Consider the following 24,163-nt stretch of genomic DNA (forward strand, 5'->3'; position numbering starts at 1 on the left):
ACACACACACACACACACACACACACACACCCTTAAACACTCCCACTAAGCCACTGCAAGAAGACGAGGGCGTTGCCTGCTGTGCACGTTGCGTTTGATGGCTGGTCTGTGCCCCACACGCCATGATGTCACTTTGTGTGTGTGTGTGTGTGTGTGTGTGTGTGTGTGTGTGTGTGTGTGTGTGTGAAGCATGGGAAGGACTATTGGACCATTTCTGCCTCTAAGTGAATTAGGTTGGGATGATTGTCTGTACAAGGCCATTGGGCTGCAAGATGCTGCTGCTGCTATGATGATGATGATGATGATGGGGTATTGCTTAGTGGAAAGACAGCTCACTCTGCTCTGTTAAAAAATGAATGAGCAGGGATTCAATCCTCACAAAGTGGCAGCAAAGTGTTGAAGGACAGCAGCATTTATCCCTTGTCCAGCCAGCGTGGCCCTGACCCACATAACAGGCGATCCACTGAGTCACCAAATCACTCGGTGAACACGGTTAGTATTTTTACATATTTACAAGGCTTCTCTTCAAAGTACGCTATGTCTCAATGCTGTAGCGCGGAGACATTTACCAAATTCATTGATTATAGTTATGGTGGTATATTTATAAGTATTTAATTGCAAAATACACAAAACATACTTATTTTCTTAATCTTCTGTGATATTAACCTGAGTATCTTTTGGGTTTTAGACAAACAATGGTAAGATTTCACCTTGGGCTCTGCTAACTTCTGAAGGACATTTTCTTTATGTTATGACATTACATTATTTCAGGGCTCCAACTATCAATAACTTTATGTATTATCCTGGCGGAAACCCTGTCGATATACAGTACAGTAGTTGTTGTAAAAAGTGTCAGGTTGCAGTAAAGAAAGTACCAAATCCCAAAGCGTTTTGTTTTGATTTTCCCTAATATATTCTGTTTAAAAAGAAAAGCCAAGGTGCCTCAATTTAGGTGCTGAAACTAGGAAATGGCTTCTTTGTTTGAAAGATTGCTTAAAAAACTTTTTTTTTTCGAAATGGTTGACAATAAAGTCACCTTTTTTAAATTAAGTCATAAATGACTGTTACGTGCTGCACCTCATAACTGTAAAAATAAATTAACTTTACCATTATATTTTTTATCCCAAATCTAAAAACTGTGTTCCCAACGAGCAGCTCGTATCTAATTATCATTAGCATTTCCACCTCCTTCAGTGTTTGGGTTAGGGTTACACTGAACTGGAATTTAGTTGTTACAAACAAAACAAAATAAGCATAAGGAAATAGTTTTTCAGTCTTATATTTATATTGATCTTGTCACTCTTAGTAGTTGGTTCGTTGGTCCGTCACTATTTTCACTTAGTCACCACTGATGATGATGATGATGATGATGATGATGATGATGATGATGATGATGTGTTTGGCCAATGTTAACCAGAACAGGATGACCTGTAATGTCATCTGTCTTTTACAGATCTCTTGAACCCATCAGATTAAGTATTGAGTCATTGCCTGCTCTGCGGTCGGCCAGTTGATAGCACATCCTGTAAGAGCCTCTCTCTCAATGTCCACAGTTGAGTTGTTGGAGTAGAAGAGCCACTATAGTAAGGCAGTGAGATTATAAATCAGCCAGACAATCATGCTGTTTCCGGTTTCATTTTGTCAACCAATTAGCTTGGTATTCACTTTTTCAATAGGAAATTAGTCAGTGAGCTGGACTACTGGCTAGTCACTCTTGTTGGTTTAAGTAAACAACTGAAGTTTTTAAATGGTTGTAAACTGGTTATATTCTGGGTATTTACATTATTTATATTCAGCAGTTCATTGAGTTTCTTCACATAAACACCTTGATGTTTAGAAATGGATAATCCAAAATACCGATTTCTTGAACTACAAACGCGATGGTTTTACGTTAAGACTACTTCCTGATATCCTTTCTGTAATAAAGTCGTAAAGAGAATTAGTATGCAAGCCATTGCAGTCAATATGGGTGCTTCCTGCTTTTATTGTACAATAATCAATAGTACAGAAGCCACCATTCTACTATTATAGAAGCTCGTGACTTCCAAAACAAAAGCCAGACTACAGTGTAGTGTCCGCACTCCTCTAAACTTGGGCCTTTCCCCTTTCAAAAAATTCCCCTTTTTGTTTTTTCGAGTCTGACAATTTCCCGTTTCCTTTCCGCTCAGCCCACACTCCAAATGTTTCACAAGCACTTCGATCAAAAGCACTGTGATAAAGAGCGACGGGGGGGGGAGGGGAGAAATGGAGAAGAGGGGGACATATATGATGAAGCTGTTAAAGCTTTATATAATGCTTTAATTCCTGCCCTGCCTTGATATGTTTGGGTCCATATGCACAACTATTTTCTGCATGGACACACTGGTCTGTATGTGAAGACATGGATCACTGTGCCAGGGTTTGATGCTTATATCTTGTCCCTGTGAGAGAGTCACACCGCACGCAGGCCCCAAGGCCATTTTTACTCAACACGTATACGTTTTTTCTTCCATTTTCTCTGAAGTGTTCCTGCTCCTTGTCTGTGTTGTGGATTATTTTGGCTTTCCAGGGGCTTATTTCTTGTTCATCATGTTCAAGCCCGTGGGATTTATCCTATCATGAAGGAATGAATGACCATTTTTCCCCCAGCTTTTTTTGTTGCTGATACCATATCCAATTTTCCTGACAAAGTGGCTCATGGAGCTTGTGACAGTGACATGGTCTACAATGAGATGATTGTTTCACAAGATGTTTAGTGGCATGTGTTTTCTGTCAATATACGATGATATTACACCATTACACCAGCTATTACTGTTGAACCATTCAATATGTCACATGTAACATTTCTTGTAATTGTATTTTTTTTTTTACAACACGATGCCGATGACGATGAACTAATCTTTTATTTCAAGGAAAATGTACGCTAGAGGGGGTAGGACCAGAAAGTTTTTTTTAAGCTTCTTCGTTATTCATTATTATAAGAAAAAAAATATATATTATTGTTGTATGTTTTGTTTCTGACCTTTTCAATAAATTGACAAAAAAAACCCTCTGCAGTATTAATCTAAATACCACTTCAAGCAAATTGTCCCTCATTTGTCTGTGGGACCAATAGGCAGATTTGAGGTCTCCAAAAGGTCCACAGACTCACTTCATGGACCATGAGCATAAAACTTGGATATCATTTGAAACTAAAATGTAAATGTGTCTTTCATGTGTTTGTTTGGTGCAGAATCGGGAGCTGCAGATCATGAGGAAGTTGGACCACTGCAACATAGTCCGCCTGCGCTACTTCTTCTACTCCAGTGGAGACAAGGTCAGTGGACGGTGTGTCTGAGGTTTGTCTCCGGGCTGCATAATTAATTGTTTTTAATAACACACAGGAGTTTGAGTCTCAACAAATGGAATATCTCTTTTTAAGTACTCACTTTTTATCACAGCACTTAAGTTTGCTTTGCTTTTAAATGTTTAAATTATTGAGCACTTCAATTAGACAAGTCAAATTGAGCCATTAGTATTCAGCCATAGTCTTTCACTTACCTGTGACTTTTCTGCCTCTTTTTGTTTATAGCATGCCTTTTGTTGCCTTGTTCATGTTCAACAAAGACTAATGTTAATTGTCTTTTTTAAAGCATTATTCACTTGAATGAATCTGGAGTCAACCCACATCCTCCTTAAACCACCAATTTAATCTCCTGATTCCAGGAAAGTTGAAATGCTAACTTAGACACATGTACTTTGTTGTTACCTGACGCCATTTTATCCGACGCCACACTCAAGTGCCCAATCAGTACTGTGCATGTGCGACTCTCAGCAGAGATGATATGGAAGTGACATTGCTTACTCCTTAGCTACTCGCATCATCCTCCCCTGAAAAAAACAATGGGTTTACATTCTTTAACCACTTTTTTCCACCACACCACGAAAGTGGGCAATGCTTACTATTAAACCCTGTCTTCCTATCAGCTTCACCATCAATTGCGTTATTCCTGGCCTTAATAAATCAATAAATTGGTACAAGTCGCCCTCTATATCTGATTCTGTCCACCATTGGAGGAACCCTGGAGACTACAAGTCTGGACTATGTCATTCAACTAGCAGAGAATCATGTTTTAAACATAGACACCAACCTGGCAGACAAACTGTTGGGACTATACCCATGACTCGGCAGTTAGGAATGCTCCCTTGCTGCTCAACTACCGGGGCCAAGGAAAGCTGCGGGGGATTATAGAGGGAAGGTGACGATGAGGGTGGTTGGGAGGAGCGACATTTGAGGGTTGGTTCCTGAGCACCTATTTGCCAGACCAGAGGGTGTTGGCTAATTATAGCCTCACCCAAACCCTCCCCTCCCTTCTGTAAGCTCCGCCCAGTTCCCCACCCCTCTCCTCGCTCACTGACCTCTGGGAATTGCAGCTACTTCTTGGTATGCTGACACAGTGACAGCGGAGAATGACCGTACACCTTCCCGATCTGACTTCTGCAATCACATGATTTTGTTATTTTGAATTGCCCAACTTATGTTTTTCGGTCGTTTTATACATTCACCTTTTAAACCGCCCGTACCCCCTTCTGTGTGTCCCGCTTTCATGTATCCATTTCTTCACCCTCCTCCTCTTACCATATCACTCCAGGCTAATTATGGAGACTGGCACCGTGTTGTTGGTATGGGGATTTACCACCCATTGAGATCGACTTAGAAAAGAGGGGGGGGTAGGGCTGGAGAAGTAGGCAAAAGGTTATGTCCCCTAGAAAGGGAGGTTAGTGAAAGGATGCAAGGTTCCAGACAGCTTAATAGATAGATGACAGATTTGTAAAATAGCAGAGAGTGAGGCAGAGATAAGATGAGGTCAGGTGTGTGGAGGTGTAGTTGATGAAGGGGGGGGGGGTCATGCTGAGTGCAGCTGTGAGGCAGGGGCTGCTACTGGAGCTGCCAGCATGTGAACAGGTAGTCTTATGTAACTGTTGGCATGTGGCTTGCTCACACAGTGGGCTTTTGCTTTTACCCTTTAACCCTTTGTTAAATACTGTTCAAACACAAGGCCACATGTCCTAACAGCGTAGGCAGCTATAGGCAACCAGCAGTTGGACTTTTACCTCTTCAAAATATGCACTCGAAAGTATAGTGGATGCTGGTGTGGACAGAATAGTTATACTGGTTCTGAGGCTTCAGGCAAAATTACTCAAGCTGCTACATTAACATGAACATATGTTAATAGGCAGACTTTGGTTGAAACACATTGCTTTTGGGTAATGAGCCGGGACTGGTGTGTAGTCGGCAGATCCACAGGATTCACTAAGTGAGAGTTTATTTCGTAGCCACTTCCCGACAAAAATCAGGCTTTGGCCGCAGCACACATTCATTTATCAGATCCGTGAACTGTTTTCACAAAGTATGGATCATTTATTCAGTTCTTTACCATTTATCATATAGATGAATGCATTAGTGTCTTACAGAATGATAAGCATTTGTAACATACCCAGCAAGCCCAGACTCACAATATACGCTACAAGAGTTGAAACTAGCATATTCAAGATTGATGTATCACTGCACACATTTCAATCTGGTCTTACACAATGTAGCATGGTGATTGTTGTGATAGATAGCTGACACAGTTGTTCAGGTGCAAGCAGTTTTCCCCAGCAAATTTAAAGGCTGAATTATTTAGCCAGGGAATGAACAAGGAGCCAATGTGAGCATCGCCTGGCTAACCATCTGGGAACAAGCTAAGGAAGTGGCTTTGTAGTGAGGCAGGAAGTGAGTCATCGCTGTTGCTAGGCTAAATATGGCTTTGATGGCACTAGCTGCTAGCGGGAGGCGGAGCAGGCCCTCTAGTCGTCACAAATGTTATCAATGGGAGCTAGTGGTGGGTGGGTGCACTCTCACACTCATCTACAGGAGAGACACACAGAGATGAGTAATAGAGGGGAGTGTAATACCAGTGACGGATGAGAGTGTGCATGAAGCTACCCGTGTCTGAGAACGGTTCTGGATGCTGCACATCGTCACTGATATCTGCATCTGTTTGTGTGACCCTGTCTCTGAGTCCTCCCATCCTGCATTTCATTCAGTCTAATTGTCTGAGTGTGAGCGGGAGAGAGCAGTCAGCACAAAGCGGGGCATTGAGCTGACAGACGTGAACCACACAGTCTGTCTGGGAGCTCTTCACTGGCCTAGCTCGCTCTTCGTGCTTTGCAGACTTGCCGAGAGCATAGTCAAGTGATACAGACTTTTAGTGCCCGAACAAATTGAAGAATAATTTAATTAATTAGAGTTGGAAGCTCCAAGTAGGGAATGAGTCCTTACCCCAAGTGAAGGAGTTCAAGTATCTCGGGGTCTTGTTCTCGAGTGAGGGAACAATTGAGCGTGAGATGGGTCGGAGAATCGGAGCAGCGGGAGCGGTACTGCAGTCGCTTTACCGCACCGTTGTGACGAAAAGAGAGCTGAGCCAGAAGGCAAAGCTCTCTGTCTACCGCGCCATTTTCGTTCCTACCCTCACCTATGGTCATGAAGGATGGGTCATGACCGAAAGAACGAGATCGCGGATACAAGCGGCCGAGATGGGTTTTCTCCGCAGGGTGGCTGGTGTCTCCCTTAGGGATAAGGTGAGAAGTTCAGTCATCCGGAGGGACTCGGAGTTGAACCGCTCCTCCTTCGCGTCGAAAGGAGCCAGTTGAGGTGGTTCGGGCACCTAGTTAGGATGCCACCTGGGCGCCTCCCTAGGGAGGTGTTCCAGGCACGTCCAGCTGGGAAGAGACCAAGGGGTAGACCTAGAACCAGATGGAGGGATTATATCTCCTCGCTGGCCTGGGAGCGCCTTGGCATCCCCCAGTCAGAGCTGGTTGATGTGGCCAGGGAAAAGAAAGTTTGGGGCTCTCTGCTGGAACTGCTACCCCCGCGACCCGACCACGGATAAGCGGGAAAAGATGGATGGATGGAGTTGGAAGCCCTGTCATATTACCAAGGCAGTTTGTCTCACAGTGTGTTGGGTTAACAGTGGTCACATGAGGCAGGAGCTCTCTAGTGCTATTCCCTCAAACTCAGTAACACATTAGTTACAGATATGTTTCTATGTGCCAGAATGACTCAAAGCTAATGACCTCTCCTGGCTATAGAGCAGTGATACAAAAGGTTGTGGGCAATTGTGTAATATTCTCTACCGAAAGTAGTCGACAAATGTCCTATTTACTACTGTTGAATTAATAACCGCAGTGCCCAGCTGTTTTATAACATTAATTTAAAAAATAAACATCTAGTTGTAAGCCTTTAAAGAAATGTATAAAATGTTCCTACTGTCTCTTGTATGAGAAAATGGGCGGGAAGGACCAATGGGAGGTCAGTATTTGGTATTTAAATTGGTTTTGTTGACAGAAGTTAATGTCTATTAGGATGCAAGACACTGTATTGAGGGAGTGTCTAAAGGCACTCATTCTGGTGATTAAATCGTTCTTATAGTGCGTTCAATCAGGATGAGAAGTGACATCACATATCGCGATAACATATAAAGTTAAAGCAAAAGACCCCAATGGCACAAATGCCGCGGCACCAAAGAAGCGATTGACCCGATTGTTTGTATCCTCATGGAAATAAGCCCCGCCTCCTCTCAGGCATCGTCTAGTTTAAGCGACGGGACTTAAACGCACCAGGTTGCTGCCTGTTGCTGCCCAATTCTGTTTTAATCCCATCACACATCCCTTCATCTGAACACAGTGTGTTATCTGTCCCTACAAATAAACCATTGTATGAATGAGCTTTGAAGGAATGAAGTGTGATTGGACTTATCTCAAACAATGGATTCACAAGAAACACCTGATGATTCAAAGGAAAAAGAAAAGAAGGATTGGTTGGAGAAGCCTCAGATACTGCATCCTTGAGAGTCGGTGCTCCAAGATCATGCAGAACCCCGCCCTCCAACACTGACCTCCCCCAACCAGGAAATGAGGAAATGATCTCATTGTCTGCGGCCACAGTTGGAGTGCGGGCCGTTATGACGCATGGCTGTGTGTGTGTCCTGCCCTCGGGGACGAGTCCTATACAATGGATCCCCAGTTAGGCTGTGAACAAACATCATCTCACAAACGGCTAGTTTCAGAACACTGCAGACACAAAGAGAAACACATTTGCGCATTTCTAGGTCATGAATGGGATTTTATTTTGTATTGTTTCTATTCAAAATGTCTTGTAAGAAGGGGAATACTGAATGATGATTAGAATTAGAATTTCACATCATAATAAATAAAGCCTTTTATTGCTGAACATTTCAAACTATGAAATATGTTTTATACTAATCTCTTCTGTCTGCATGTTGTTGCTTCTCCAACAGAAAGATGAGGTGTATCTGAATTTGGTTCTGGATTACGTTCCTGAGACTGTCTACAGAGTGGCCCGACACTACAGCCGAGCCAAACAGACCCTGCCCATGGTTTATGTCAAGGTATATAAATGTGTGTGTGTGTGTGTGTCTGTTACTATCACGACAGGGAGTGGTATGCTCCACGCAGATGCATACATATTCGTCAATACAGGAAATGTGGGATGAGTATTCACAAAAAGTAGCAAGAAATAATAAACATGTCGCCTGCTTTGATTTGAAATGTTGTGGTAGTTTAAAAAGAGTTAATGGCTAAACATATTTGGCATTAACGACCTTTGAATCAGTTTAGTATACATACATCCCCCATATCACCAGTCTCTGATTGAATCGAAGGAAAGAAAGACTCCCTTGCAGTGGCAGAAATGTTCCTTGTAATCTCTAAAGAGCCACGTTATCAAAGTTCAGCAGTTGAAGAAGCGCTGTCGTCGAGACATTTGCTGATAAATGTTGTACTTGACCGGGCTGAAATGAGTGCTTGTTTCCACACTTTAACCCTGTTGTAAAAACTGAGCTTGCTGTGTGTGTTGCTGTAACCCGTGTGTGTGTTTCTGTTTCTGTGTGCAGTTGTACATGTACCAGCTGTTCAGGAGCCTGGCCTACATCCATTCGTTTGGGATCTGTCATCGGGACATCAAGCCCCAAAATCTGCTGCTGGATCCAGAGACCGCTGTGCTCAAGCTCTGCGACTTTGGCAGGTGAGACTCAGAAACCGGTGTTTGAGTTTAAAAGGAATAGTCAGAGGTTTTTAGAAATGAGCTTATTACCTCTTGCGGAGAGTATGGTTCTATAGCCCCAGCGGGTTAGCTTAGCATAAAGACTTGAAACAGTAGAAAGCTAACGTGGCTGTGTCTAAAGGATTACACACTAAACCGTAGCACCTCTAATGCTCAATACGTATCACATTATACAGTATTTAGTTTCTACCTGGAGTCATTGCTTTAGGCCTCCCCCGTAACACTGCTACATGTTACTTTTTTTGCTTCATTTCTTTGTACAGATGAAACGACCAAGACATATTTAGTGTTATCCAGCTCCCGAGGTGCTGAAAGGTTCATTTATTTACCTTTTTGGATAGAAAAGAAAACTGCTTTTACCTGAGTTTACAGTCTTCTTTGCTAAGCTGTAGAGATGTATCACACAGAAATGGAAGTGGTTTCGTTCTTCTCATCTTGAGTTTGGTTTCTACCCTGAAGCTTATAAATGGGGAAAAATCTTTGTTCTCAATTTGAGCAATTAACTGAAAATGTTACCTGAGGCTTTTCTCTTGGGTCATATACCCAATAACGTGCTTTGACTTTGTGTGCAGTGCCAAGCAGCTGGTCCGCGGGGAGCCTAATGTGTCCTACATCTGCTCTCGCTACTATCGAGCACCTGAGCTCATCTTCGGTGCCACTGACTACACCTCCAGCATAGGTAAGCTCACTCCAGCTGCCAAAGGAAACACGTTAACCGTTAAGCCACTTAATACACCTAAAGAGACACTTCACCTTTAGGAAAAATGACATATTTTACTTTGACCTGCTTTTCATAAAGATTGGTTTGGTGTGAGTTGATGATATCGGCCGAAGAGATGTCTGCCTTCTCTCGAATATTCATGTCGGGACTATTTTTCCACCAAACTACGACCACCAGACATTTTTGGCCAACTTAGCAAAGCCTTCCTGGTCCTGATTTCTAGAGAAAGAAATTAGCTGTTGAGTTTTTGAAATGTATTTAGATCACTAGTGTAATGCCATATAATTCAATCACATTTAAGTCTCTAAATATCCAACCCCTAGCAACTCACACCAAAACCATCTTGAAATACAAATATTATTTTTTTATGTTATTGTGTGGTGAATTTTCCCTGTAACCTCAGGTGATGTTGATGATTATATTAATACTACTACGATTCTTCTATGATTGTGAATGATACATTGGTGTGGACAAGGAGAATGAAATACTATCAGATTGTATATGATGTCAAATGTTATTATTTTATTTCCTTGGCTTGTATCTGACATCTCTCCTCTGTGTGACCTGCCTCCTTTCTAGATGTGTGGTCAGCTGGGTGCGTGCTAGCAGAGCTGTTGCTAGGACAACCAATCTTCCCCGGTGACAGTGGAGTGGATCAGTTGGTTGAAATTATAAAGGTGATGACTCGGGTTGACACACAGGATGTATAAGTCCTCATAAACGATACTCAGATGATATATGACACTAAGAGGTCTTGTTCATGAGTGATGAAAATGTGTGATATTTTAGAATTCCAGTTGATGACGTATCGTTCCTGTTCTTGTCTGTCCTGTCCTCTCCAGGTTCTCGGCACCCCGACCCGAGAGCAGATCCGGGAGATGAACCCCAACTACACTGAGTTCAAGTTCCCCCAGATTAAGGCACATCCTTGGACTAAGGTGAGTCAACAGGTACAGGAGCCCTTTTACTTCTCTAAGATCCACAGCTTGTCTCCATGCTTGTGTCTCCCATCATACCTGCATGCTATCCTTCCTCCATCTTTATCACATCCTCCCAACAGAGCCGCATGAAGCCTCAAAAGCTGCTCTGAGCTTACAGACTCTGTGAAGAGTGACGGATAACACACAGGCTAAATACTCAACCTTACAGTCGTCATAAAGCTCTATTGAAATAGTTTTATTTTGCATGCAAAGCTTTTTACCTGAGGGGTGCTTGCTTGTTTGTATTCCTGCTCCTTTTTGAGTAAGGTATTAATTATTGGTACAGGGTATTTTTAAGCGGTCGTGGATTAACAAAATGCCACAACATGCTTTAAAATGCGTTAAAATCCTGGTTTAAATGATACGTTTTTGGTCAATATTTCAAGTTAAATGCAGGTACAGTAATTGCCAAATAAACATTATGTAAAGTCTTTAGCCGATGCTTTTGACTGTCAGTTAAACATGCTTTCAAATCGGCTCAACAGTCCTGACTTTGCTCTGCTGTATCTGTTAGTTTATTAAAGACAGATTGAGCCGGCACCACCAGAATATCCCCTTAGTTCTCCACTTCCTGCCTCCATCTGGGGAAGATAGCACAGGTGTGATAAACCAGAGGGACATGTTCTCTTCCTGGCTCCCCCTCAGCAGTCCCACCCTCAGCTCCTGCATTGGATTAAAAAAAAAAGCCATCCAATCAGCAGCAGCGTCAGCAGGTCCTCCTGTGAGACTCTGAGGCGCCCCGCTGTGGTCGCTCTCTGCAACTGCACTCTGTCACTGAGACTGTTCACTGCTGCAGCGCTCAGTCCTTCAGTGACAGTCGTACCCCTACACACTAACCTCTACATTAAAGTAGAGCAGGCTTCATCATTTACACTAAATATGACGCCCATGTCTATAATGCATTATGAACGTATTAAAAATGCGTTGTAATCTGCTTATAGCGCTATATAAATAACATTTATATTTATATTGACACATGATTTCTAAAAATACTCAATGACAATGGCTTTTAGAGTCAATTCTCATAGTGTTTTAAACTTGTAACTCATTTATTGCAAGGATCATAGTGTATTATAATTCCAAGTTGTAATGGATGTAAAACATTAGAATCTCATTATAATGCCATTAATGTTAGTAAAGACATTCCTGAGTTATAGGCAGATATGATATATAATAAGCTGGCTTGTTATAGGTGTAAGTGCTCATGGTTTGTTTTAAGTAAATTCAAATATAATATATATAATAGATCATTAAATCTAAAATGTCAGTTAGTGACAAACTATTTGAGGTATCATAATTACATGACATTTTTTTTAATCATTCAGCGAACACTAAAAAAATCACATACATAGGACGAAGACATAGAGCCCAAACTACAACATAGAGACAACTATATTACTTTACATTAAAGAAAAATAACAACATTAAATTAAATTGGTACATACATACAACAAGGGCACTTTAATACACTTTAATACATCGGCAACCATCCAGTCTTCCAGCAATAGGACTGTATTTCTGCACAGGCTATCACAGTGCAGATTACATGACATTTAAAAGTAATTGTAAAATGCTTTATATAAAATGTGTTGTGATTATTGTAAAAGAGCATTATAAGTGCTTGTTATAACTATAATAATACAGTGCTGTTACTTCAAAGCATTTTAAGTATGTTCAAAATGCATTTTAGATCTGAGAGTCATAGAAAGTGCTTTCATTTGTTTGCATTAGTCCATTTAGTGTCTTTGTGTGTATGTGATGTCTTCAGTATTCTCCTTGAGAGCAGACTTCCCGTGTCCCTGCTGACAGCCGTGTTGGTGTCTAACTGTTGTTCAGGTGTTCCGGCCGCGCACGCCTCCCGAGGCCATCGCCCTGTGCTCTCGCCTGCTGGAGTACACCCCCACCGCCCGCCTCACCCCTCTAGAGGCCTGCGCCCACTCTTTCTTTGACGAGCTGCGCGACCCCAACGTCAAACTGCCCAACGGGAGAGAGAAGCCCTCCCTCTTCAATTTCACCACCCAGGGTACATGCACACGCACGGACGTTCTGTTGCTCAGCACAAAAGACAAAATAAACCAGCAGATATTACATTTGGAAACAAAACTAAACCAGAATATTTGCTTCAATAAATGACTTACAATTTATTGATTCATTGATTTACCTTTTTTTAAGGATTACAAGTGTTTTCAGAAGTTTGAATTTGTATTGGTAAACACTACGATTAAGTGTATTTCATTTGTCTCTTTTTCCATGAAAAGGTGTTCTCGTACTGTGCCGTCAGTTTTCATTCATAGATAAGCACAACTATTAGTACCTTTTTAAAACACGTTTCCATCGATGGCTTCCATGCTTTATGCTATTTTTAAAACATGACCTGGCATCTTTTTTTTCAGAGTTATCCAGTAATCCCTCTCTGGCCTCCATACTCATCCCAGCCCACGCCCGCAGCCAAGCAGCCGCCTCCACCCCCACCAACACCTCTGCCACCACAGGTTAGACGCTTCCTCTGGCACTATACTTTGTATCTATTAGAAGTACTGGCGCTAATGTTACTCCTACTTAAAATTCTGTCGACTTGCTATAAATTGTGTTTTAAAAAGCACTGTGGGCACTAAACTCTGCTGTGTAGGCGGACTGCTTGGATTTACACTTGGGTGTCAAAATAACCTTTAATTGTGTGTCAATTAGCAGCTTCAGTTTGGTGCTAAGGATATTGCTCAGAACATTTAAAACATACAATAAATTACGTGCAATAAAATAAATAATGTAAATATTATAAACCATACTTATTTCAATTGTTTCTTTACAATACAAGTATTAGTTTGACTGTAGATCTGCTCCTCTCCTCAGATGGCAGCAGCACAGAGCGAGGCCCCAGCACCACCACCGCCTCCGCCTCGGCATCCAACTCAACCTCCTGAGCCCTCAGACGCCCCGGCCTCAGCCCCCGCCCTCGGCCTCTCTATCGCCCCGGCCAGGGCGTGATCTCCGCTCAGCTCCGCCCCGCTCTCCCCCCCGATAGCAGCGGAGCGATGCTGACGCAGTCCGGGTTCAACAGCTAGCCCACAGCCCCATGCCTAAACCACAAACCAAGCCCCCCTAATCCCTGATCTTTTGTCCCTGACTGGCCCTTCATCCAGCTGTTTGAACTCTACTCCATCCTCCCTCAAAGACGTCTCTCCGTGCCCTCTCGACGGGGAAGCAAAGCGCAGGGCCAGAGGTGTTGTCGACTGTACTCTTGTTAAAGTACACTGTACATGTATACACAATGCTAGCCTGCTAATGTTTGTAAGAGGACAATCTGTAGAAAAAGTCCTAAGCTGTTCCCCCTCTCCGGCCTTCCCCCTTCGTCCTCCTCGTCCCATTTTTCTGCATCCTTTGACCTCTGACCCCGATGTGTCCCCTGGCCGACCCCCCCCTTGGTTCCTCCTGTAGTGCATGGCCTGAGTATGGTTAGGATCTCCCGGGGGTCTCCACACCCTCTCACTTCTCAACTCCACTTCTGCAGACAAGGCATGAGGCTCACGCACGGGTATACACACATACACACTCACAAACACACACATACACACACACACACACACACACACACACACACACACACACACACACACACACACACACACACACACACACACACACACACACACACACGGGTGCATGATGATCCTGATGTATGTGGAAAGACGCAGTCCACCTGTGGGGGTAACGTTTGGACAGGTTTTTTTTATCGTTTTTTTTCCGTTGCCTAGGGTTGTTTTTAAATGGTCTGAAAAGCTGTTTTACGCGACCTTGTTTTAAATTGTTTTGTACTCCTGGGCAGATGTTTTTGGATTGCCATGTGCGATGGATGTGACATGTATCTGGTCCTGTGTGCTTGTATAATATATACATACAAAACAAACTTGCATACATACACAGTTTATATATTACTTTTCCTTATGTATAAAAAGTATATATAGATATATGTATATTAACTACGATGGTTCAGAAATCATTTATGGTGAGCTCATATCTGGCAGAGCAGTGGCAATATTTGCTGCTGCCTAAAGACAATAGACCTAGATGAGGTGGTGTTTTTGTTTTCTTTGCTGGAGTGTTGTTAGATTCCAGCTGTCTGCCCTGTGTTGTCTGTATTAAGGCCGTCGATGGATTTAGGGCATTGCTCTATTCCTTGTCTTTGTACCGACTGTCTGTAACAGTGTTTCTGTCACAGTGCAGTTTCTAGACGAACATCTTCCCCCCCGTCCTTTTTCTCTCAGTCTCTGTGAAAAATTCACGGTGTTTCTCATCACTCTTCTTTCTGGTGTCGGTCCCCTCACCTCTGACTGTCTCCTGTTCTGTGACCACTGACTGAAGTGTTAGCCTTCTCCCCCCCCCCCCCTCGCCGCACATAGAGCCCCTCGGTACAGTCTGTCCAAGCGTCTTATTTACAGACAATACTCACTACATTTAAAAAAGAAGAAAAAAAGAAAAAAAAGAAAGAAAAGCAGAATTTGTATATACAGTATAAATGCTCCTCACCAAAATTCTGATTTTTTTTATGTTTATTCTTTTTTGTTCATGTTGTGTTCAAGGTATGTATGTATGCAGACCCATGTACTGTTTATGAGCAAAAACAAAGATGATAAAAGGTAGGGAAAGAAGAAATGAAAGGAAAAAAAGATTAAAAAAATGAATCAGGGCAAAACTGATGTTTATGGATATTGTTGATGATGATGATCAACTTTATCCAGCCATATGTTCAATCTTACCTGTACAGTACAGTAGATGACAGCTGTATTATTGTAACACCAACTAGTCATGTATAGTGTAACTATAGTTTGGAGTGCCTTTGCTTTCATACATCTTCGCCTTGTTTCCCCTCTCACCCGCCTCCCCCTTCCATCACCCACTCCCCCCACCGACTTGGACTCTCCCTTTGGTGCTGTTGAATGTCCTGCAACACACACACACACACACACACACACACACACGATTTTCAGTCCCCTCCCCCCTCTTCCCATTTTTCATTGCACACTTAATGTAATATACAGACATTGTTAATTATTGTAAGGATTATTTTTTTCCTTAACTGAAGATACGAGTAGTGTTTATTTTAATAGATGTTTTATCTTGGACACACACAGCACAAACTTGTATACCACAGTCCTGGCACAGGCTCCGGGGCTTGAAGTGGGTTTGGGGGATGGCAGCGGGGGTTAAAAAAGGCCTCGTATACTGTAGTCAATACAGTATAGTTTCTGTGTAACTCACAGTGTTGGTTCTGTTACCAAAAGCCAAACTAAGATGTAGTTGTGATGAGGCAGTTATGTACGTACTCTGTCTCCTGGATCTTTTTTTGTCCTTTTTGCTTGTTCTCCTTCCTGTCTGCGCACTTCAGTAGCACCTAAGGCATCGAGTCATGTAGCCTCTCTCCTGTCTCCTGCTTGCTGTAATTTTGCATTCATGAACGTGTTGCTCCCCTCCACAAGAAAGATTGAACACCTCACCCTACCCCCTAACTCCAGTTCAATAAAAACACCACAAAGGTTACCAAAAAATAAGTGTATATACTAGTATAAAATATTATGCTGGCATATACACACGTTTAACATGTTAACTGGGTTTAAAGAAAAAGAGTACCACACAACATCCTGTATAACAGTACTACTACTTGAATGCCTCCGTTTGTGACTGAAACTTTGATTTCATTTTTTTGTTTTGTTCTGTGAAGGTATGCTAAATGTGCACCTCTGTAAATATTCCCTCTGCGTGCTCTGAGGAATAGTTCCCTGGTACTGTAATTTGCATTAAATAAAGAGTAGGATAGCCTGGAAATGATCAACATCTTTGTCTGCTCCATGTTCTTTGAGTAAGAGTGTGGTAAATGTGTATAACCTCCTGGTCAGTGTTTTGGTGGTAAATGTTCCTGAGACTTGCATCGAATCGCTAAACATTTTTATTGGAACGAAGAACTTAATTTGATAAAAGATAACAATTCTCTCCCTCTACTCTCAACACTAGTTTACGAGATGATGGCTTCAGCATGTTCACATTTGCGTTACCCTTTTTTCGAACTATGCAGCTAGCATGTCTTAAAGTGCAACAATGATTATATAAGTTGAACTCTGAAATAAAAACACTGTTGAGTTCTAATTGACAATGAAAAACAGCAGCAGCCCATTTAATGATTATAAATTAACAGTACATCTTAACATAGAATATTTTAATTGCAAGGTTGTGCCCTCTGGTTTAGGTCCTACTTCTTTGACTAGCCCAGATTTCCCGACCAACGTTTTATCTTTAGACAGAATGACCACAGTGGGGCAGTGTTTAGCTTACATGTATGATGTTTATGGCCCTAGGCCCCAGAGCATTTGTATTTACAATATGTGTAGAGCCTTCTTGTTTCACATGAATGCATCAAACACTAAACATGAATCTGAGGTAACAAATATATATATATTTATATATGACCGTTCTCTGAGAAAATACAAAGTTCATCTTCTCTCACAATTCTCTTAAAAAAACGTTATGTCAGCATTCATTCAGACACACAAAGTGAACTTAATGTAGGTAAAACAAATGACACAAATGTTAAATCTACCAGAATCCACTGCCACTGTAACCCCTGAAACTTAATTGTGTCCTTCTTATTCATAGCTTACTTGAAAGTTGATAGTGTTATATTTCAGCAGGACTTGATTATCTTCATCTGGATTTTGTGCTTTGGACTATCACATGATGTAAGTGCATTTTTTTGTATTTGGACACATTTAACAACATAAAAAAAAACAGAAGGCTTCTTCAAACCAATGAGCACATTGAGCTGGTCCCGGCTATGAACAGTAGATGTCGCTATCAGAAGTTACCACAGGGGTTTTTACTGACCATCTCCATTATGAGAGGCGAGATAATGTCCGGCTGGATGTCCTGAATCTGCAAAACCTGTTTGCTGTACTCCTCATTCATTGTTCTCATCTCAGTGAGGCAGGACATCACTTTGGGGTACAGCAGGCTGCAGGCACAGAGGAAACAAAGGAGGGGGAATCTGAGAAAGATTTAAAAGGGAGTGGTCCCAGGGTGGCGCTATGTATTACACTCACTGTTTCCCTGGTCCTGTCCTCTTGCAGTCAATCCAGGACTTTAGAGTCAACGCCAAGTTCTCATGAAGCTCGTCAATCACACGGTGCTGCTGCACACCTGGACGGTCTGATTAAATAAAATCACGCTTACTATTCAACAGCAAATATGAGAATGTTGAAAATACGTTTGACTGGGTTCAAATACACACTGTTTCTAGGTTTGAAATATTCACAGGGTTTATAAATGATTGATTAGTAAGAACGGGGAGGAACTGATGAAGATCCTGAAGATGCTACCTGGAGAAAACAGGGACATGGCCTGCATGAGGGCGTACTCTTCCTCCTGCAGGCACAGGTTGCGCAGCGTGTGGTGAAATTTAAGCAGAGGCTCCAGCAGAAGTGGCTGGAAACCCGCTATGGGACAGAGACGGTAAAAGAATATTAGATAGTGACACAAGGGAAAAACATGAAAATGAACTAAGTGTGCTCAAGTTCCTTGCCTGAGTTAGTTTCCACAGTATGAGGCACAATGTATTGAATCCATATTAAGTCAGTTGGTTTTTAATTGTTCATTATTCTTCATTTTAAGCTTTATTGTCCGGGTGTTCACAAACAAGGAAATATTTTTATGTTTTTTGTACTTACCTGGAAAAAGACTGAGACCTAGAGTTAAAAGTGTATATTTATATTAATATTTACTTGTACGTGAACACCTGGTCTACAGCTGATTCTCTTGTCTAAAGACTGTCTGCCAGCCAAGGTATTTCCAAGCTAGAAGAGACATGAATAAACAGTCATCTGAATTTAATCTCTAGAAAATTAGCAGACAACACCGGTTTGACAACATTCTGGAAAACGCTCCCCGCTAGTCACCTTAAACCTCTGTGAGCATGAGAAAAGGGCGGTGAGGGAAGTTCAACAGCACTTGTCTAACTTTAAAATAAAAGGTACTACTATTATTTGCTACTAAGTAACTTCATACTGTATAACGTGGTGCCTTACTAATGGAAACCAAAACAAGGGAAGTGAGAAACTAATGCAAACACATTGACCCCTTCATCAGGTCAGATAACTTGTTGGCAGAGCTCATGCCGGAACTGATATTTGAGTCTGCAGGTGTTGCCTTTTTTTATATAATTGACTGCATCTGTCAATCAGTAACACTTGACATAAGGCTGCTTCTGTTCTGTTAACCTTTAAACAATGTTACTTCACAGCTAGATTGCTCACATACAGTACATACCTCTGTGATGCACTCTATAATCAGATCATATTTGAAAACATGTTGTAATCCCTGCTACTTAAACTGCGAACATTAACGCTAATCAGAATCAGAATCCCTGTATTCGTCCCACAGAGGGGAAATGTACATTTGTTACAGCAGAAAAGAGCCAAATGTAATGCTTAATGTAATGCTTAATGCTAACCCTGTTGTTCCTTTGAACTATTCAACTCTTTTTGGTAGTTTTGTGTATCTCTTGTTGGCATCTCTTCTTGGTTATTTTGTGTCTCTTTGGTATTTGATTTGTTTGTTATTTTTGATTATCTGCTGTACCGGAAATGCTAATAGTGACTTCAAACTATAGGGCTCTGAACCAAGAACCAAGGGCCCAGTGGTGAGCCACCAGAAAAGCTCTGATAAACCCACAGTACAACACTACACAGCAGAAACATACAGCAACTACCTGGTAAATACAACCAAACATTTACCAGCTAAAGAGTTACTTCCAGAGCATTAATACTGAACTTTGATGTGTTTATAGGCAACTGCACCAGTGCGTTTGACATGCACTGTATAAGGGGATGATACAGTATGTTGTGTTGTGTTTTAAGCTTGTTGTGTTGCCTCCACTTAAAAATATATATTTTGGGTGCTCATCTGTACATGTGGGAGTGACTGTGGCCGTGAGGGTGTGCGGTCGACTTTCAACTAGAAGGTTGTGGAGAAGGTCGATCCCATGCCCATGTCAATATACTCTTGGGCAAGATACTTAACCCTGTGTTGCTCCCGATAGCATGGCCAATGGAGTATGAATGTGTATATACTTTTGTTCCTAGAGCAAGTGACACTGCATGATTGAATGAGGTGTGAATGGGTGAATGACTAGTAGTGTGTAATCCGCTTTAAGGTGTTGAAAATACCTTATAAAGCGCTATATACAGTAAGTACAGGCCCTTACCATGTTCAAGCTGTAGAGTTGAAACAGCTAAGTTTACTCCTATTTATATATATATATATATATACACTATTTCAAATAACCAATATAAAGTGTTCTCACCTCGTACAGCGTCATTTATGCAGTAAGTTATATGGCCACATTCCCAGATTCCTGTTTTTGTGTTAAACACCATGTTGAAGCGTATCTGCATTATTTCAAATGTGGCTCCCTTTAACAGAGAAATTTGATCATCCATGTTCAGAGATCTGTAAGAGACACACAATTAAAAGTGAATAATTTTTTCCAAATATAAAAGAAAATGCATTGAGGTAAAAGCTTACTGGAAGTCCCGAAGACTTTTAGAGAAAGTAATGATGTCCTGAATCATGTAAGTGGTCAGGTCAGCCACGTGTGGAAGAGCAGTGAAAACACTGCCTTTTTTCCCGGCCTCTTCATGCTCTTGGTTTTCTGCTGTTTCAAAGGAACCAGAGACACTGGTGGAGGAGAGGGGGCACAGCTCGCTTTCAGACTGGTCCTCACCAACAGGAAGGGCGTTTCTGTCCATAGGCTGAAGAGAAGAAAAAAAGTGTCAGTGAGAAATGATAAAACAGAGACAACACCTCGAACATGTTGACAGCCATTCACGCACCCTAAAGCCACTGAAGCGATAAAATGCTGAGTCGAATGATCGTCGGTGGCTGCAGAGAAGCTCCTTAATGGTTTCCTCTTGTTGGGAGGAAAGCTCCACTGGTGCATCCAGCCTCTTCCTCGTCTGGATGCGGGTCCTCCTCTCCTTTACTTCCTTCTCAGACATGACCACTAAAAGAACACAAAAATATGTATAGAAATCTGATTAAAACACTTCTGACAGTTAAAAGAATTATGTTTGATATGTGATACGTTTAAATAACTCCTGTAGGACTGTATTTTGTTGAAATAAAAAAGTTTAAAAGCAAATAAAGACACAATATAAATACTAGTACCATATTAATATGCCCATTCAATGATAATCCCTCCAGCATTTACATTTAAGCTCCTCTAATCACATGCTACCAATACAAAAACACAAAATCATTCTTTGTGTCTGGATGTTACTTACTCTCTTGGCGCATGCCTATGGCCTGGCATTTACGGAAGCGGCAGGCTTGACACGACCGTCGGTTGTTTTTGGTTATGCTGCATTTGTTCTGGAACCTACAGCGGAGCTGCGTTGACCTCTTTATGGCACGTCTGAATTGATTTTAAAATCCACTCAGTAATAACCTCAAAATCACATGCATTAAAACACACATAATGTATTAACGTATGACATTGTATGTGACGACAAAGTACCAACCAGGAACTTTGAAACCTTTGATTGTTATTAGTTCTCAACTACTGTGGGTGTGTAACTGTTACCTGGGTGAAAAGCTCCTGCTTGAATAAGTTGTTAGGAATTTAATTCAGTTGCATAAATAAGGGAAGTGCTACAGCTGCATGTGTGAGTGACATGATTGAAACAACGTCACCTGAAGAAGCCCTTGCAGCCTTCACATGTCAAAGCATTAAAGTGGTAACCCTTGGCCAGATCTCCACACACCCCGCAGGCTCTGGGCTCCTCATCTTCTGTTGCCTCCCCTTCCTGGCTCTCTTCCTCTTCATTGTACCTTGTGAGCGCTTCTCGGATGCTCTGTACTCCAATGGCCTCATTCATTCTCACCTATGAAGGATACATACATCATTCTGGCATCTTTAACTCATATTGATTAATTTCAATAGCAACCATTTTAAACAAAAGCAGACACAGTACTGTGAGATCTAGCTCATCTGTCCACATAAAATAATGGTCTTAGTTTTTATATATATCCAAGGATAAGGCCAGAGGAGGGAGAAGTACTCAGAACTTTATTTGTGTAAAAGTGGAAGTACCAGAGTAATACTTTACTAAAAGTAAAAGTCCTGCATTAAAAATGTTACTCAAGTAAAAGTACAAAAGTGTTAGCAGCAACATTTACTTAAAGCAAAAGTACTCATTATGCAGATTGATCCATTTCAGAATAATATATGATGTGTTTTTATTTTGATTATTGATGCATTAATGTGTTACAAAGCTGGTAGAGGTGCAGCTAGTTTTAAACTTCGTATATTGCAGGGTAGATTGTGAATGTAATCCAGGTGTAACTAAATCATTCTTTAAGTGTTGTTTATATTTCACCTTATTAATACAAATCTGTAAAGGTGTTACATAAATGTGTAAAATTACACGATTTACCTCTGAATTGTAGTAGAGTAGAAGTACAAAGTAGCTTAAAATGGAAATACTCAAGTAAAGTACACGTATTTAAGTCTAATCAAAGCCATGTATTCCTATATATTGTTTGAGCACAATCAATAGTATAATAGAGCACCATGGTCAATGGGTTTAATAAGGTTTTGATTAATAACCTTTAATACATGTAATATTGTTTCAAATCTTCAAGCCAATGAATGCAACTGAAGGGAAACAGACCTGAAGAAAGTGTTAATCTCAAAGACATTGTTTTCCAGGATGTATGTATCCTCTTTACTGCACATCATTTATGACAATATATTAAAACCAGTGGCCAAATGTGTATTTTTGTACTGTATGCCTATGTCTAAATCCAGTGTGTTGTGTCTATAAACTGCACAACCTGAACCATTACTTTCGCTTGTGACAACGATTTCCCGGAGGAAACATGTATCGACTACAAATGAAAAGCATATAAAAACGTGTTTTGTTAGGGCGAAACAACTCTTATCGCCATTTCTTTGACTTAATGTTTAACAACAACTGGAGTGATACTTAACATTCCCATGTGTAATGAGTCATGAAAGAAACTCTTCGTCAGCCTTTAGAGACTTTAAAAAGACCTAGGCTACTTTCCCTGCCTCAACTGCCCGGTTAAAGGTCGAGTTTTAATCAAATAGTAATCCAGACTGTTCCACTCACTCGCTCGGTGATTCCAGAAGCCAAACAGCTGTTTGTGGTCTCCGGGGGTTCAGCCTTGCAGCGTTTAATCCAAGAGCATTATCCTACTGGGAATTGAACAGGTGAGCAAGGATCACACAGCTCTTCCTGCTGGCCGAGTTGCCTGGCGCTTGGTGTCGGGCTCGTCTCTACAAGTCTACTGGCTGCAGCACACAGGACGGGCCCGGCGCCAATGTGGGGAAAGGTGAGCTGGGGGGTCATTCACACACCCCTCGAAGTTCCCACATTCATTTTCAAGCAAATACAGTGACTACAGTCGATGTAATTACTGCGTTTAGAGCATTCTGTAACGTTTTCACTGACCTGTTGTGAGCAGAAGGTTTACACCGTTTTTGCTATTTTGTCCTGCAGTAATGAGGCAGAACGGTTTATAGTTTGCAAAAACCATAAAAACCTATTAAAAACACTCGCGTGCGTCTATTCGTGTAATTACGGTACGGGTGCTGGGCGTGGTCAGAAAGGACGAGGTACATGTACTCAATTACTGTACTTAAAGGTGGGGTAGGTAATTTTGGAGAAACCAGCTCGAGTGTGCTAGAATTTGAAAATACACACCCGGAAAAAATCTGCCACTTCCTTACTGAGCCCCTCCTCCAACACACACGAACGCGCACATGACCAATGAGGGCACGAGATACATTTGTGCACAGATGGAAGGCTGACAGGCAGGTAGGCCCATAGATATATGGGTAGGCCATCCAGTTATTTTAGCCGGGCCGGTTAAAATTATTGTGCTTTTTACAGCGCTACGGCTTCCACAGATTAATTATTTGTATGTATTGTCAAAACATTTAACATATTCATTGCTATCGGGATGTTAAGAGCATTCCATGGAATATAAAAAAAAGTGTTTCTGAAATAAATTACAAAGGCTACCCCACCTTTAAGTACAATTTTGAGATACTTTTACTTTGCTTGAGTATTTCCATGTTATGCTACATTGTACTTCTACTCTACTTCCATTCAAAGGTAAATCGTGTACCTTTACTCCCCTTTATTTACTTAACAGTTTTTGATTAATAATGTGAAATATAATCAACACTTAAAGGTGGGGTATGTCATTTATTTCAGAAACACTTTTTGTTATATTCCATGGAATGCTCTTAACATCCCGATAGCAATGAATATATTAAATGTTTTGACAATAAATACATAAAAAAAT

At 41.4% G+C, this 24,163-nt stretch overlaps 2 protein-coding genes across 4 annotated transcripts in view; one reads left to right on the forward strand and one right to left on the reverse strand.

Annotated features, from left to right (window-relative positions):
• The window catches only part of gsk3ba (glycogen synthase kinase 3 beta, genome duplicate a), a 32,690-nt gene extending 16,077 nt beyond the window's left edge, over positions 1-16,613 (forward strand). Inside the window, exons 3-11 of one of the 2 annotated variants that reach the window (XM_010779711.1) lie at positions 3,212-3,295; positions 8,301-8,411; positions 8,916-9,046; positions 9,658-9,764; positions 10,386-10,483; positions 10,649-10,756; positions 12,623-12,809; positions 13,180-13,278; positions 13,637-16,613. In XM_010779711.1, coding sequence (XP_010778013.1) covers positions 3,212-3,295; positions 8,301-8,411; positions 8,916-9,046; positions 9,658-9,764; positions 10,386-10,483; positions 10,649-10,756; positions 12,623-12,809; positions 13,180-13,278; positions 13,637-13,707 — 996 coding nt within the window. In that variant the 3' untranslated portion in view covers positions 13,708-16,613. The remainder of the gene's footprint in view (positions 1-3,211; positions 3,296-8,300; positions 8,412-8,915; positions 9,047-9,657; positions 9,765-10,385; positions 10,484-10,648; positions 10,757-12,622; positions 12,810-13,179; positions 13,279-13,636) is intronic. The other variant, XM_010779712.1, reaches the window with a different exon arrangement.
• A 311-nt stretch (positions 16,614-16,924) lies between these two features.
• Positions 16,925-23,535, reverse strand: nr1i2 (nuclear receptor subfamily 1, group I, member 2). Of its 2 annotated transcripts, XM_010779713.1 has the most exons (9): positions 22,963-23,535; positions 21,521-21,711; positions 21,112-21,242; positions 20,662-20,831; positions 20,354-20,580; positions 20,133-20,278; positions 18,151-18,267; positions 17,875-17,980; positions 16,925-17,786 (listed from the first exon to the last, which is right to left on the reverse strand). In XM_010779713.1, exons 2-9 carry the CDS (start codon positions 21,703-21,705, stop codon positions 17,630-17,632), a joined length of 1,239 nt encoding a protein of 412 aa, XP_010778015.1. In that variant the 5' UTR covers positions 21,706-21,711; positions 22,963-23,535; the 3' UTR covers positions 16,925-17,629. The 2 variants fall into 2 exon arrangements, with proteins under 2 accessions (XP_010778015.1, XP_010778016.1); XM_010779714.1 differs by lacking the exon at positions 22,963-23,535 and having other exon boundaries at positions 21,592-21,673.
• Positions 23,536-24,163: the final 628 nt, after the last annotated feature.

Source organism: Notothenia coriiceps, unplaced genomic scaffold (assembly GCF_000735185.1).
Source record: "Notothenia coriiceps isolate Sejong01 unplaced genomic scaffold, NC01 NC01_scaffold00020561, whole genome shotgun sequence".
Lineage (NCBI taxonomy): Eukaryota > Metazoa > Chordata > Actinopteri > Perciformes > Nototheniidae > Notothenia > Notothenia coriiceps.